This window comes from Labeo rohita, chromosome 9 (assembly GCF_022985175.1).
Source record: "Labeo rohita strain BAU-BD-2019 chromosome 9, IGBB_LRoh.1.0, whole genome shotgun sequence".
Taxonomy (NCBI): Eukaryota; Metazoa; Chordata; class Actinopteri; order Cypriniformes; family Cyprinidae; genus Labeo; species Labeo rohita.
Genome location: NC_066877.1, coordinates 16,072,567 through 16,089,374, shown reverse-complemented (window position 1 = coordinate 16,089,374; position 16,808 = coordinate 16,072,567). Strand labels below are relative to the sequence as shown.

The following is a 16,808-nucleotide window of genomic DNA, read 5'->3' as shown; positions in this document are numbered from 1 at the left end:
CTCTCTTTCTCTCTCTCTCTCTCTCTAAATCCTAATTTACACATTCCACAGACTGAGTTCACATTATTTTCGTCTCATGGTCTGAAAGTGCGTAAATACTCGCTTTAACTGCGTTGTGCCACCTGGGAGCGGTAAACGCACCGCTATTGAACTGAATGAACGGCGGTGACGCACAAGCTTCACGAACAACCGGATCAGACAGACTCTGCGTATATTGTCACTATTCGCTGTGTCTGTCACCGTTACCGTTGTCGGTTGTCCATCCAAGCTTTAAAAAAGTTTCGTCGTATAATTTTGTGCAGTGTACGTGGGCGTTAGTGCAGAAGAGAACACGGGAGGCAATGTGAAGTCCCTGTCACTTTCACGAGAGATGGAGAATTCGGTTGAAGATGAGTGCGCTGATTCGGGAGCGGAGACCGGAGGGTGAGTAATGATAAAGAGGCTTTATTTAACTATATATAACTAAGAAAACTAAATAAATAAGATAGGGAATATAGCTGCAATCCACTTTTTAGGATAAACACCAATATTCTACAAATATTAGCGCGCTTAGAAGAATATGGTTCATTTGAAGTGAGTGATTTGATGATTCTGATAGCTGAACAGCACAGGTCATTAATAAAATTCATTTGACAGCACGCTTCTTTAAGGTTTCTCGTTGCGTTTCTACCTTCTTTTGGCCCATTGCTTATTTAACCATCTGTTGTTTGGCATTAACACCCAAGACATCTGGCGCAGAGATTTACTGCTGAAAAGTAGTGGAAAGCCAATGAGCTGAGCTATTGGTGCATTCTGCTTAGGCTTTTTAGCACAAGAGAGTGACAGAAGTAGTCAATACTAATCACACAGATCTGACATCAACTTTTATTTTATAAAAGTCATGTATGATCTGTACCATCATTCTGTGCTTTCAGCTTTGAACGATGAAAAGATGCATCATGGTTTGTTTATAGGTATGTCACATCATAATGGCTGTCCTGTCTTGTCTGTATGGTGATTTAGTAGGATAGTAGACTTGACACACTGCTGAAACCCCCTAATGTGACCTGTGTGTTTGTATGGTATGTATTTTGATTTAGAATATCATTTCTTTATATATGCTTTAGGTCATTTGTTCTGAAGAAAATGGCCTCTGTACCTTTCTAATGACTAACTCTTCAATTAGCTGATGCATTTATCCAAAGCCACTTACAGTAAAACCATGAGCAACCTGGGGTTTAAGCTCAAATGGTGATAGCTTATGCCTTGTTGAGTTTTAACTACAACCTGTAATCTGATCACATTTAACCACAATGATACATCATCTAGTTCCTTTAAACTTTCTTTCAAAATGTACAAAAATGTGTGGTTGGTCCTGTAAATAAAATATGAAGGATTTATTCTTTCCATGTAAATATGCTGAATATTCTCCAAGCCTTTTTTGATTAGCCACTTGTGGTAACTGTTCAAAAAACTAATAAATGTAATGAATGTCAGATTTGGTTTATGTAGCTGTTTTGGTGCTAAATGAAAGCTAACAGATGTTGTGTGTCTTGTATTCTAATTTAGTTCATTTAACAGTATTTGTAAACTGCATGGTTGGCTGTTAATAAGAAACTTTCAAAAAGGAAGCTTACTAATGATTCTTGAGAGCTCAAGTGTGAACAACATGCAGAAACCCACTAAAGTTGTTTAAAAAAAGTGACCCTGGACCACAAAACCAGTCATAAAGGTAACGTTTTTTTTTTTTTTAATTGAGATTTATACATCATCTAAAATAAATAGCTTTCCATTGTTGTATGGTGCAAAAAAGATCTAAATACTGAGAAAATCACCTTTAAAGTTGTCCAAATGAAGTTTTTAGCAATGCATATTACTAATAAAAAATTAAGTTTTGATAAATTTAAGGTAGGAAATTTACAAAATATATTCATGGAACGTGATCTTGACTTAATATTATAATGATTTTTGGTATAAAAGAAAAATACCAATAACAATACAAATATACTCGTTCTACTAAAGGCTGGTTTTGTGGTCCAGTGTCACATAAGATCATTATTATCCTCTATACAGAACTCACTGATTCAGGAATAGCAACAGTGACCACATTTAGAGACTTTTATAATGATTTTATTTGTATGAAGTAATACATAGAAATACATAAAAGCCATAGTATTTACACTTCCATTCAAAACTTTGGGGTTGGTAAGATTTTTAAGTCTCTTATGCTCACTAAAACACATATTTTATATAAAAAAAATTAAATGTGTAATATTCTGAAATATTCTTAAAATTTTAAATAACTGTTTTCTATTTAAGTATATTTTTAAAATGTAATTTATTCCTGTTACTCGTGTAATCCTTTAGAAATCATTCCAATATGCTGATTTTGGTGCTCAGCAAACTTTCTAATTATTACCTGCATTGAAAACAATTGTGCTTCCTTTTATAGCTGTGGAAAACATGATTCATTCAAGATTGTTTGATGAATGCAAAGTTCAAAGGAACAGCATTTATTTGAAATAGAAATCTGTTGTTACAGATTTTAAAAATGCCTTTACTGTCGCTTTTGATCAATTTAATGCACCCTTGCTAAATTAAAGTACACTTTCTTTTTTTTTTTCCAAAAAATAAATAAATCTTACTGACCCCAAAGTTTTGAACAGAGAACAGAAGTGCTGCACCAAAGCACCATACTACCAGTACAGCATTAAATTAGAACATTAAAAATTCAAGTTTAACTACATGGAATTTCCCTGTTCTTAAAAAGAATTGAATACCCTGCTGCACTGTTTTCACTACCAGAGAAACAGGAAAAAGACAGAGGGAGAGGAAAGGAAAAAGACTGACCTGAGAGCGATAAAAGAAAAAAAACAAAAAACATGTACAGTGGAAAGAAAATGACTAGGTCCCTATGTAAGGCACATGTACATAAGGTAACTATTTCAAATAGGTCTTATTCTTTGTTTTTATCTTCCTCAGCAACCGCTGAGCTCAGAGAAAAGAAGGTCTCTGACACAAAGCAGCAAGACACAATCTTCGATCGTAACCTATGCATAACCTATGTGTGTGTAATACACTAGAGACATTACTACACACAAACACACTCCATATACCATGACACCCAGGATTGTTTATCCAGATGTAGGACCTTCCTTTGAAACCCTGGGATCTTAAATCACTCTAACAGTCTCTAACCAAAGTCTTTCTCTGTTTCTCTCTCCCCTTTCTGTCATTCACTCTAATCTCAGGTCTGACTACAGTCTTATGTCATCAGCAAGCAGTGAGTACATTTGTTTGTACATTCCCCATCTTAATCAAACACATATTCTCCATAAATGTGCTTTAAATGCCTTGTCACCTTGTGCTCATTGGGGGATTTGTGAGGGACTATTCCTTGTAAAGCTGCTTTTGGAATAATATGTGTTTCGAAAAGCACATTACAAATTACAAGTGGAAGATTTCTGTCAAGTTAAAACACTTGACAATTGTTGCCATGACAGTGAGATTAGTTTTTTCTCAGAATCACTGCTTGAAGTGCTTCGAGAGCTCTAACACCTCCGCTTGGTTGTGTGTGAGTGCCTGCTTGTGTGTGTGGCTGACCTTTCCCCGTGGCTGCATCGGGCCCAGTCTGTTTCCCTATGGAGGGATTAATGTCCAATATTAGCCCATTAATCTGGGCAGCAGGAAACACTCCTCCCAGTGACAGCGCAGGAAGCACTCTCTCACTCACCCACTCACATACAGACACACTCACCTACTCACATATACACACACACACACACTAAAACCTAGAGCCCATCAAGGACACCACATAATAGACTGTGTATAATTTACTGAAGAATGAAGAAAAGTGTTTCAGTGTGGAGTCAGGGTCAGAAAATGAAGAAAACAGAATGGGATGGTTTGAAAAATAATGAGAGAGGGGGAGAAATAGTGTGGGGGTATGAAAAAATTCTATTTTTAAAAATTTGATGACAGGGTGCAGTTTACATTGCAACATTCAACAATCTTAAAACAAAATAAATTTATTGAAAAATGTGTATTTTTATTTTATGTGCTCATAGGCATGAAAGTTGTACTGTAAATCAGTGTAGCAGTGTCTAGAGAGGGAGTTATTCAGAATTTATATGTTGTTTATTTTATATTCCATTGTCTTTTTCTTTGTCTGAGCACCTTTGCATGGATGAGCGATCTGTTTTTCACTTTTTCCACCACATTTCCCCTTATTGTTTCTGCATTCTGTCTCTTTTTCAGCAGTATGATAGTATGCTTTCTTGAAAGGCTGCCATTAATAACTGCTTACTGCTGCATCATCAGTCATGTCAGCATTTCGCGACTTCTGCAGCTCATCAGATTTTCTGTGTATCCATATGCACAATACTTTCCTCTCTATTTTGTTTTGTCACATCACTAGCAACTTCAGTGGTTTGCATAAACCGAAACTGAAGTTAAGTGCGTATTATGTGAAAACTCTGCTTTTCCTCTTTATAGCTCTGGACACCTACCACTAAAAAAATGTGCTTGTGCTATTTAAATTAATTCATTTTAATTTAAGTCATAAATGTGACCCTGGACCACAAAACCAGTCTTAAGTAGCATGGGTATATTTATAGCAATAGTCAAAAATACATTGTATGGGTCAAAATTATTTTTCTTTTATGCCCAAAATCATTAGGATATTAAGTAAAGATCATGTTCCATGAAGATATTTTGTACATTTCCTACTGTAAATATATCAAAACTTAATTTTTGATGCGTAATATGCATTGCTAAGAACTTCATTTGGACAACTCTCAAGGTGATTTTCTCAGTATTTAGATTTTTTTTGCACCCACAGATTCCAGATTTTCAAATAGTTGTATCTCGGCCAAATATTGTCCTATCCTAACACCCATACATCAATGGAAAGCTTGTTTATTCAGCTGTCAGATAATGTATAAATCTCAATTTTAAAAAAAATTATCATTATGACTGGTTTTGTGGTCCAGGGTCACAAATGTTAACATCACTAAATAAACCTAAACCTTTTATGTTACACCAACAAAGCTTTAGATCATAGAGAAATAGACACTTAAAGTAACAGTTGCAGGTTTTTACAGTGTAAGAATGAGACCAGATTGGCGTGTATATTAGGGATGGTTAAGATGGTGCTAAATATGGCGTCTTATTTAATGTTGGTTAAGTCTCAAACTGCCAGATTAAATTCCATTACAGACTCAGATGAGATTACAGATGGTTTAAAGTGAACAAGGCTTCTTGAATCTATCTGAAGACATAGCTGCATCTCATAGACAGCAAATATAGCAACATACAGACCCGTTTATAGTTCATGCATATGCTAACACTGAGAATATGGTGCTAAATTTGTACCCCATAACAGTAAGTTGTAATCCATATAATTAGAATTTGAATAGATAACTTACAGTAGTTTCACATAGTTTTAGTTTGCCTTATAGTAATTTACAAATTACAACTGGAAAAATATTAATAACCCATGGCATTACTCTTTAAACACATTTTTTCATGAAATGTTTGTGCTACTTATTAAGAAAGGTTTTAGGTGTGAGTATCACAGAGTGGCACAGATTGCACCACACCACATTTTGTGTAGTCAGTATTTGGGTAAAAAACAGTAAAAACAAATTGTAACCATTATAAAATACTGATACTGGGTGTGACTTATAAATATTTAACTTGCTCAGATGCACTTTCAGAATCATAATCAAAACATTTAGTTCAAAAGGGGAAAAATCACAGAATAACTCCATATTTATTTTTTATTCAGCATAATCCATTATCATGATAAATGGGGGCTTGCAAACTGGCCACTATTCCAATGAAAACTAACATTTAAAAATACATTTGATTTTATTATCAGTCATAAGGGTCTGAAACTGAGATTTATACATCATCTGAAAGCTGAATAAATAATCTTTCCATTGACGTATGGTTTGTTAGGATAGGACAATATTTGGAAAATCTGGAATCTGAGGGTGCAAAAATCTAAATCTAAATCTAAATATTGAGAAAATCACTCTTAAAGTTGTCCAAAGAAGTTCTTAGCAATGCATATAACTAATCAAAAATTAAGTTTTGATATATTTACAGTAGGAAATTTACAGAACATCTTTATGAAACGTGATCTCTACTTAATATCCTAATAATTTTTGGGATAAAGGAAAAATTGATCATTGTGACCCATACAGTGTATTGTTGGCTGTTACTACAAATATACCCGTGCGACTTATGACTGGTTTTGTGGTCCAGGGTCACAAATAATGTGATTAAGTTTAGTATCTGTGATTTCTCCTCATAATTGCAGTTCAAATTATACTGTTTACTGTAAATAATGTCCTGTAAAAAATGTCTGAATAAACAATGTGTGTGCAGGGCAAAGTGCCATAACATTCACATTTAATTCTTTTCAGCTGAAATCTTTTGGTAATTAAAACATTAATAACTGGATCACACTAGGTCTGTTGTAAAGCTGTCTGCATATGTGTGTGTTTTAGAGGTCATACTGTACAGTAGAGAATATATTGTGTGTTTTAAGAATGAACAAATACCTTTGCCTAGTCAATATGCTGCTCGGTTTTTCTACATTGATTGATTGAAAGGATCCTTCATTGAACTCAGATGTGCGTCAGTTACACCAGTGCAACTAGAGAAGTGTGTTTACTTGCGTGAGTGTGTTTTGTGTGTAAGTGTGTAAGAGCATAGCGTTCCCTCGGCCTCTGGTGCCCCCAACCTTAAACAACAAACAAAGTGGGACGAGTCCCATGAGTCAGGAGAGTTTGGGGTGAAAAAAGAGTAGAGGAAAAGAAAGAGGCAGCTGTCCATGTTCTGCCACTTTCTGTTATATACTAATTTACTATTATTAATACAGTTAATGTCAAAAGTTTACATACACCTTGCAGAATCTGCAAAATGTTAATTATTTTACCAAAATAAGAGGGATCATACAAAATGCATGTTATTTTTTGTTTAGTACTGACGTGAATAAGATATTTCACATTAAAGAAGTTTACATATAGTCCACAAGAGAAAATAATAGTTGAATTTATAAAAAAAGACCCTGTTCAAAAGTTTACGTACACTTGGTTTTTAATACTGTGTTGTTACCTGAATGTGTTAAGGGGGTTTTTCATGTACTTTTGTGTTCAGGGATATTTGTATGTGTGTGTCTGCACTCAGGGTTTGGTCTGGTCAGAGGTTCAGTGGAAGGGCAAACCTTATTCAGAAGTCCTACAGGGAGCCAAAGCATTTCTCCAGGGCTACTAACCATCCACTAATGCAACTAATGAGGCTGCACAGTTCACTATACAGCCTGATTACAGATCAGGAGTGCATGGATGAAAAGATTTCATTCAGTCTTGAAAGCCAGTCTATTTTTTTTTATTTTGTGCAGTGGTTTCCTTTATAGAGGTCGAAGGCAAAGCCAGAACGGAACATTTAACACAGAAATACGCATAATAAAAATTAAGGGAAGAACTAATTGTGTGGTAGACTTGGTAGCAGTGCTCAAATTAATGGGAGGCTAGAAGACATAAACTTGGGGGTTTAAATGGTTTACTTCAATATATTAAATCATAAGTTTATAGATCATTTTCTTGTCTCTCTATACACCCACCTCTTCTTATGTCTTTCTTTTAGGTGATTTGTCCATGGGGGACCTACAAGATCCTTTCTTAGTTTCTATCCACATCATCACTGACCCCGGTCAGGCCAAAACGCTCCAGCAAGCTGCTGATCAGGTCCTCTCCTGGCTGCACCCTGATCTCACCCTCTTTAGGGTGTCAGAACGGGCAGGTGGTCTCTCTCGAAAGCCCAAGGTCCGTCTGCAGCGTGTCACTGAACCTCCATCGCACCAGCCAGCCTTGGCTGTAATCCTGTTTCTACAGGATGAATATGGAGGTGAAGAGAGTCTTGAACGTCTACACAGTCAACTGAGATGCCCACCGTGGCGATACCACCACACGGAGCGGGTGAACGGGCGAGGGCTTTTACCATTTTCGCCAGCCAGCCAGGACTTTGTTACACTTGCACCGGGAACGCCGCTATGGGCACTTCGCCAGGTGCACTATGGCAAAGAAATTGTGCGCTTTACAGTCTATTGTCGCTCCGAGACCTACACCGAACAGGTGCGTCTGTACAGGCTACTCCTGCGCCGAAGGCTGGCCCAGAAGAAGGAGGATTTCTGCTTCTGTGTGGTGTACTCTAACCCTGAAACAGAAATCCAGCTGTCATTCAAGCGGATGCCCCGTGGCCAGAACCCCGTCCCCACTGAAAATGCTGTGATGGAGATTCGAGTAAGGGATGTCGGTGAACTTGTGCCATTGCTGCCACGTCCCTGCACACCCATCAGTGACGTCCGCTGGCAAACAAATGATTATGACGGGAATAAAATATTGCTACAGGTAAGACAGAGAATATATGATTAGAGAATATATATTCCTAAACAATGAGTTTGTGTGTGTGCCTGGTATTTATCACATTACGGGGACCAAATGTCCCCACAAGGATAGTTTCACAGTTTCCTGTGAGGGCTAGGTTTAGGTGTAGGGTGATAGAAAATACGGGTTGTACAGTATAAAAACCATTATGCCTATGGAATGTCCCCATAAAACATGGAAACACAACATGTGTGTGTGTGTGCAGTGGGATTTTTTTTTTTTTTTTTTTTTTTTTTCAAATTAACTGGGTCTAACAATAGCCAAATGCTAACTACCTACCTAAAATTAGCTAATATGGGATGTGGTAGTGTTAGACTACAAAATCAGTTATTCTACACTAATTTTAATACATTTTTCATTCTCTGTGGGATGGAGTAGTTCATTATAGTTTGGAACCTTGTCTTACCTTTAGATTTTTATATATATATATATATTTATATATATAAAATACTTCTATCATTGAATGACATATGGTAATTAATCTCAGAGTTGGTTTGGTTCAAGACTCTGAGCTCTTTATTCAGAAATTTTCCTTTACGCCTACTGGGAAAATGAACGAGGAAAATGATTTCATGACTCAGGTCCCTGAAATCACATTTCAGCTCTGTAATGATGCTCTGTAAGCACAGTTGTGAATCACTTTTTCATTACTGGTTGTCTTTGCAGAAACTGCCTTAAGAGAGTAGCTCACATTCTCTTGCATCTTTTGCAGTGGCCTCCTGGGGGTGTTTTGGTACAAACCAAACAAACCAAAATTGAAAAAAGCGAAGCAGTGCGACCTTCTGTTCCTGAGTTGTTACCTAGCTACAATAGAAAACAACTGCTGCTAGTAACTACATTGATGTCACAATTGCACCACAGTTTTGAGCCAAATTGATATTGAACTTAAGTTTGGACCAAGCAAAGTAACTGAGCATTACTTGCAAACAGTTGCATATAGGAAAAAAATAACATGCAAACATCAAGATATTGCATGAAGTGAGCAAACTGATTTTTAAAATATGTGTCCTGGTTCAGATCCAAACACCTCTGGCCTCTTGTGTTTGTCAGTTTATGAGTGTGGAAAGACTGTACTCAATGTAAAAATACAAAACTAAAGACAGGCAAATGAACTAACACACAAGCACATACTGGTCAACTCTGCCTGACCTGGATTAGCTGCGATCAAAGCAGGGTTGGCTCTCTGTCACAACTACAGCCTCATTACTAATCAACCCCTGCTGGTGCCAAATGGCACAGAGAGGATTTCACACATAATACACATTATCTCTCAAATGAAAAAGCACACGCTAAACTGATTGTATATACAGACATATAGATAAGCTCTCTCGTTTTCCCTCAGAATTGATGGACTATAATCTGCTGCAACATCTACAAACATTTCATGTTTGAAAAACAACTTGTTAACTTTTACACTTTAAAGGAAGTCCACTTCCAGAACAACAATTCACAAATAATTTACTCACCCCCTTGGCATCTAAGATGTTCATGTCTTTCTGTCTTCAGTCGTGAAGAAATTATGTTTTTTGAGGAAAGCATTTCAGGATTTTTCTTTATATAATGGACTTCATTGGTGCCCCGATTTTGAACTTCCAAAATGTAGTTTAAATGCAGCTTCAAAGGGCTCTAAATGATCCCAGCCGAGGAAGAAGGGTCTTATCTAGCAAAAATATCAGTTATTTTCTAAAAAAATAAAAATGTACAATTTATATACTTTTTAACCTCAAATGCTTTTCTTGTCTAGCTCTGCGATGCATATGTGAACTCTGTGTAATCCGGGTCAAAACAGATAGGGTATGTCGAAAAACTGGTAATGAATTAGAAGTACAAAATGAGGATTTGTAAAGAAATATTTAGATACAAGTCATAAGGAGACTGCTTTTCTATTCCTGTAAACAAAACTTTGTTCTCACAAAAGCTTACACTATGCCTACATCCTACGTCATCCGCTAGAACGCCACTTTCTCAAATGCAAATACAACAATTAGCAGAGACTAGAGATTACGGTTTACACAAATGCATCACTTCACTGCAACGGAGCCAGGTGGAGTACTTTTTATGATGGATGGATGTGCTTTATTTTTGTGCTTTACATTTTATTTTTTTGGGCACCATTCACTGCCATTATAAAGCTTGGAAGAACCAGGACATCTCTTTATGTAACTCTGATTGTATTCGTCTGAAAGAAAAAAGTCTTATTCACCTAAGATGGCTTGAGGGTGAATAAATCATAGAGTAAATTTAGTTTTTGGGTAAACTATTCTTTCAAGCCATTTGTTTTGTTTTGTTACATTTCCTTCCAGTGATTGTTTGTTTACTTAACAGAGACAATTTTCCCTCATTTGGTGCTCAATGACTGTTAATTCTGGAACCTGCAGGGACCCCATAGTGGAAAAAAAAAATACTATTTTGAGGGAAATGTGGTACATACAAATTAATATAATAGCATGCTAAATGAATGAATGTGGAAAACGTGGGAAATGTGTGAGTGGAACAGTGAGGAAAAAGGACACAAAGAGGTTCAAAGATGGATGGAAAACCAAATAAAGCTAGAGAGGAAAATGATCGAGGGAGAGCTAGAGGGATGGAGAGAATGTGCAGTGAGCTGTAAAGCAGAAAACAGTGGAACTTTGTTACTCTAATGCACACACACTCAACAATGCTTGCTGAGTTTAAAAAGAAATTTTCCTCTTTTCCTCTCTCTCTTCTCTCTTCCTCTCTCACACACACAGGTATACAGTTACCTTATCAAAGCCAGATTCCCACATTGTGTTTTGTTTGGCAGCTGCAGGAACATGGCTCCTTTTCCCAAGCTATTTTTGTTTAATGTCAAACTATTTTGACAGCTCACTGCAGAATCATCCACCACAAAGAGTTCATGTTGTTCATCATATCGCCATTTGAACAATTCAAGATTTAAAGCAGCTGGATCTTAACTTGTTTTGCTTTAAGATCAGATTATATTTACATTGATTGTCAAATGGCATCCTATACATAAGCTAGCCAAAATATCCTTAATTTCACACATTGTTATTGTTTTTACTGTATTAATTCCTTGCTCTCATTTTGACCTTGTTAGATTCAAGGTTCGCGGTATTACCGCAAACACACCATTGCGAAGTTCTGTCACCTTCCTCCTGATGATCCTCCAGTTACCTGCCCTCCTCCTCCAGAGCCGCCCCCTCCACCTCCTCCACCATACGGCCGCGGACCCGCCTCCTACCGAAATCGCCGTTACCATCGGAACTCATCGCGTTCGCGGACCCAGACCCTTCCGTCTCCAGTCACACACACCTCCAGGGCGTCTCCGCCTACACTGTGCGATCAGGAGAGAGTCCAGAGGGATGTGGAGCTCTTACGGGCAGGATGGACAGGCCACCGCACACAGTCCCTCTTTTCTCTGCCTACAGACGAGTCCCGCTCCTCGTGTGCCTCTCCGTCAAGCTTCCGTCCTCGCTGCTTCTCTTCCATGGCTGCTCCAATTTTCCGTGTCAATGTCGATACTCTAGTGGGAGCCGAAGAGACCGATGTGGACACGGGACAGACCATCAGCGGCAGCTCTGTGGACCTGTCGGTGGTCTCAGGTTATTCCCATCCACAGATGAGGCCCCATTTAAAAGCCCCAGCACCGCGACCAAAGTCTGCTCCTCCAACAGATGGAGGTCTTGACTTTGCTGATCTCACCTATTATAATGCCTCCTCCATAAGACAGACTCCTGTGCTGTATAGAACACAGAGCATCTCTGCAAAATCCACACCTTGTGTAGTACACAAACCACAGCCAAAGAATGTGAAGGATGTGCTGCAGGACAAAGGACAGCAGAACGGCAATGGCATTGTGACAGTAGATGACTGTAGTCAAGAAGGCACTGCGGAGGAAGAGCAAGAATTTTATATCTGACACATGCAGGACAATCATCTCAACAGGATGCATGCAGGCCTTTGGGTGAGAAGAGGGAATTTTGAGGTCTTCTATAATTGTAAGCAGCTGAGTATTTAAATTTGGAAAACACTTAGAGAAGTTCACTTCCAGAATGAACATTTCCTGATAATTTACTCACCCCCATGTCATCCAAGATGTTTATGTCTTCAGTTGCAATGAAATTAAGGTTTTTGAGGAAAACATTCTAGGAATTTTCTCCATATAATGGACTTCAGTGGTGGCCAGAGGGTTGAAGATCCAAGTTGCAGTTTCAGTGCAGCTTCAAAGGGCTCTACACAATCCCAGATGAGGAATAAGGGTCGTGAAACAATTTTTCTTTTTTTTTTAAATAAATAAAAATGTATATACTGTTTAATCACAAATGCTCTTCTTGCATTAGCTCAACGTTCGCTTTGTAAACACTGGGTCGGTGCTTCCGCCTACATCACACGTGAGGCTGAACTAGTGCAAGATGAGCATTCGTATTTTTAAAAATATGTAGATTGTTTTTATAAAATGATAGATCGTTTTGCTAGAAAAATGATCTATCTATTGACCCTTAATCCTCGGCAAGGATTGTGTAGAGCCCTTTGAAGCTGCATTGAAACTGCAATTTCAACCTTCAACCCGTTGGCCACCGGTAAAGAAGTTCACTTCCAAAGCAAAAATTTACAGATAATTTACTCGGTCCCTTGCCATCCAAGATGTTTGTGTCTTTCTTTCTTCAGTCATAAAGAAATTATGTTACTTGAGGAAAACATTCCAAAATTTTTCCCCATATAGTGGACTTCTATGGCGTCCGCCAGTTTGAACTTCCAAAATGCAGTTTTAATGCAACTTCAAAGGGCTCTCAATGATCCCAGCTGAGGAAGAACGGTCTTATCTAGCAAAAAGAAAAATAAAAAAATAAATGTACAATTTATATACTTTTGAACCTGAAATGCTCGTCTTGTGTAGCTCTGCGATGCATATGCGAACTCTGTGTAATCCGGGTCAAAACAGTTAGGGTATGTCGAAAAACTCCCATCTCATTTTCTCCTCCAACTTCAAAATCGTCCTACATCGCTTTTACCTTTTTTTGTAAAGGGTGTTTGACCCTCCTTGCACGTTCACTTTGCAAACACCGGGTCGGTACTTCTGCAGCAATGTAGGATGATTTTTAAGTTGGAGGAGAAAATTAGATGGGAGTTTTTCAACCTACAGTAACTGTCTTGAACAGGAGTGCACACAGTACGCATGTGCAATGCAGAGCTAGACAAGATGAGCATTTGTGGTTAAAACATGTACAAATATTAATTTATTTAAGAAAATGACAGATTGTTTCACTAGATAAGACCCTTCTTCCTTGGATGGGATCGTTTTGAGCCCTTTGAAGCTGCACTGAAACTGCATTTTGGAAGTTCAAACTATAGAAGTCCACTATATGGAGAAAAATGCTGGAATGTTTTCCTCAAGAAACAATTTCTTTACGACCGAAGAAAGAAAGACACAAACATTTTGGATGACAAGGGGGTGAGTACATTATCTGTAAATTTTTGTTCTGGAAGTGAACTTCTCTTCCTCAAAATCCTTTATTTCTTTTTGAATGAAAAAAAAGAAAGACATGAACATCATGGATGACATGGGAGTGAGTAAATTATCCGGAAATTTTCATTTTGGAAGTGAACTTTTTCTTTAAATTGATCATTCACCCCAAAATGAAAATTCTTTCATTATTTACTCACTCTCATGTCACTCTTGTCACTCATTCTAAACTCTGAAGACTCACCTGAAACACAAATAAAGATATTTTAATAAAACTTTAGATGGTTCTGTCCCTTTAAAAAGGGTAACCAAAACTAATTGCGTTTTAACATGTCTTGTGAAGAGATATGATCACTTTAAGTAATGTGCAAATTTAACTAGTCACTTGTTCACATGTAAACACATATGGTAAACTCAAATATGCGCACACACATGCACATTGACTTTATATGGAGGGACAGAAACACAGGTCTACTTAAAAATATCAGAATTTGTGTTGTGAAATTTTACAGGTTTGTAATGACAAGAGGGTAGAATTTTTGGGTGACCATTTTGTTTTTGTGTGGACTATTATTTATGCTTTTGTTCTATCGTAAATTTGTTTTATTAGCAAAAGGCCATGCTTAAGAATGTGCATTCATAATGAATGACTTTGAGGCTGAATCAAACTGACTTGTATTTGTTGTATGTTGTGGTATTCTGTATTGTGTTATAATAGTTTTATTAGCAAAAGACATTTATTGCTCATGTCAGAAACTTAACGAAGAAGAAAACTCTGCCACCTAGTGGTTGAACATGGCAACTACACAGGTGCTAGACACTTGTGCCATGCCGCACAGATCACTCATTAATTATTAGAGAAAATATTGAAATCTTTACAATTTGTACAGTACTATTTGTTGAATGCAATGCTTTACATTATCACACATTTTAAATTATATGTAAATATTTTGTTTTAAATATCTGTCAGTGACAGATGTCAGTGCTTTATGCAAATTATCAGTGATTATATGGATAGCCAAGAAAATAATCAAGGAACTCATTAATGTTTGTGTTTACAACTATAAAATTATATTGTTTTTCAGTTGATTGTGTGAAGTAATTGATGTTGATGTGTTGTTGTTGTATTAAGGAGTTAGCAGCTGTTTCTTTGAGGGGAAAAATAAATAAATAATGAATTGTGGGAACTCACATACTTGTACTAAAATTGGTCACTGGGTTCTGTTATAAAATGTTTAGAAATTCTCTATCCACATGCAGTGCATCATATGCATAATTGTAAAGTAATAATTGTTAATCATATCATTACTATCAGTTACAGATAGATAGATAGATAGACAGATAGATAGGAATTAATTATAAGAATTAATTTAAAGTAATTATATTTCTCAGCAACAGGGAAGTAAAAGAGTTTTTGAAGTAAACTCACAGCTTCATTGTTTGTAGTGAGAGACGTGCAGAACAAATGCAGATAATTGACGCAACTTTAATGTCTCTTTCTCTCTTTAAAAATGTCTTTATTTGAGGAAAAAAGTCATGTAGTTTGGATCACTGGATATAGCTGTTGGTCATTTCTATTGTAAAATAGTTGACTAATATTAAATGATTTGCGCCTTTCATGTTACCTCGCTCTCTTTAAGTGTAAAACTGACGCTTTGTGCTGAAATTTACGCTCTGCTTCTGTGAACAGTAAACCCCGCCTACTTTAAGTTGATTGGCCATCTCAGTTATTTTGACATTGATGAGCACTGTTAGACCACTGAAGCAGACAATCTTTTTGTCATCCTAAAAAACAGAGCACTGTGTAAAGGAGCGTTTCAGAGCAACAATTTCAAAAATTGGGAACAGATTGGCCATTTCTAATTAATGGGGTGGACTTGTCCCCTTCAGTGTCTATGGTGGTTACGGCCCTGGTTCAGTGTAGGGTCAAAGGTCAAAAATGTTCATGTTTCATTACATTTATGTAACCTGTTGATGCTTACACATACTGTATATGAACATACAGGACAGACATGCCTGGCTCCCACCCTTGTGAGTCGCCCCTCTCTTAGTGCCAGAACACTCCCCACCCGTTCCCAACTAATCCCATGAGCGTACCTGGCACATCGCTACGGCGATACCGGCTCTCAGTGCTACTGCGCTCCGGCTCTGGACTGGGATTCTGTTAATCCGGTCCAGCGGCCATAGAGGTGCAGAAATAGGGCAGGAGAGGTGAACGACAGCAAGCACTAGTTCCCTGCTAGAACATAAGTCAGTTCTAATGAAGTCACTTCTTGTGAAGCAACTGTAGATTAAACATCCTGCTGGGTTACAAAGGCAGAATAATCAAACAAGGACAACAATAAAATTAAAATAATAATGACAGTAATATTAATATCTATCTATCTATATATGCATACAGATATATATATACACGCACACACACAAAATATGGATAACATTGTTATAGGGTAAGTATGATTACGGTAACTCTTTATTTTAAAAAACAATTTACATTGTTAACTACAGTGCTTATTACTAGCATGCTGGCTGTTTATTTGTACTTTTAAAGCACATATTAATGTCTTACTATTAACACTTAGCAAATTAGAACTTTATTAACCCTAAAAGGGGAGATGAATCCTGGGGGTACAAACATCTGAGAAGCTGCGTGGAGAAGAAGTGAAAGTGTAGGTCTTATTTTGAATGGGCGTTTATTGTGAATATTTAGATGAGGTGACTTTGCTTCTAAATTCTTTGTTTATCTCACAGGAAGCATTTAAAACTGCATGGCCACCTATAGTGGGAAACTGCTCACCCTCTGATAAAAGTTGATCTAGTTCACATATTTACACATGTTGGGGGGGACTGACCTGTTTAAGCTGTTGTTCAGCATTAGTTTATTAGGTTTACGTAGAATTTTTATTTAAATGAGAATTAAATGCTTA

General features: G+C 37.2%; 1 protein-coding gene across 4 annotated transcripts; it reads left to right on the top strand.

Annotated features, from left to right (window-relative positions):
* The first annotated feature begins 41 nt into the window (after nt 1-41).
* Nucleotides 42-15,072, top strand: LOC127171380 (protein FAM124A). 4 transcript variants are annotated; one of them, XM_051119965.1, is made up of 5 exons: nt 42-423; nt 915-953; nt 3,231-3,262; nt 7,636-8,399; nt 11,515-15,072. In XM_051119965.1, the coding sequence occupies exons 3-5, from the start codon at nt 3,247-3,249 to the stop codon at nt 12,334-12,336; spliced, it is 1,602 nt and encodes a 533-aa protein (XP_050975922.1). In that variant the 5' UTR covers nt 42-423; nt 915-953; nt 3,231-3,246; the 3' UTR covers nt 12,337-15,072. The 4 variants fall into 4 exon arrangements, with proteins under 4 accessions (XP_050975922.1, XP_050975921.1, XP_050975920.1 ...); XM_051119963.1 differs by lacking the exon at nt 915-953 and having other exon boundaries at nt 43-423; XM_051119967.1 differs by lacking the exons at nt 42-423; nt 915-953 and adding an exon at nt 962-1,061.
* The last annotated feature ends 1,736 nt before the right edge of the window (nt 15,073-16,808 follow it).

What these genes read in the sequence shown, in the direction of transcription:
- LOC127171380 (XM_051119963.1), top strand. Translation starts at nt 371, where the DNA reads ATGGAGAATTCGGTTGAAGATGAGTGCGCTGATTCGGGAGCGGAGACC. An exon ending in TCGGGAGCGGAGACCGGAGG is followed by an intron (nt 424 to 3,230) that starts GTGAGTAATGAT and finishes CTCTAATCTCAG; the next exon opens with GTCTGACTACAGTCTTATGT. An exon ending in GGAATAAAATATTGCTACAG is followed by an intron (nt 8,400 to 11,514) that starts GTAAGACAGAGA and finishes TGACCTTGTTAG; the next exon opens with ATTCAAGGTTCGCGGTATTA.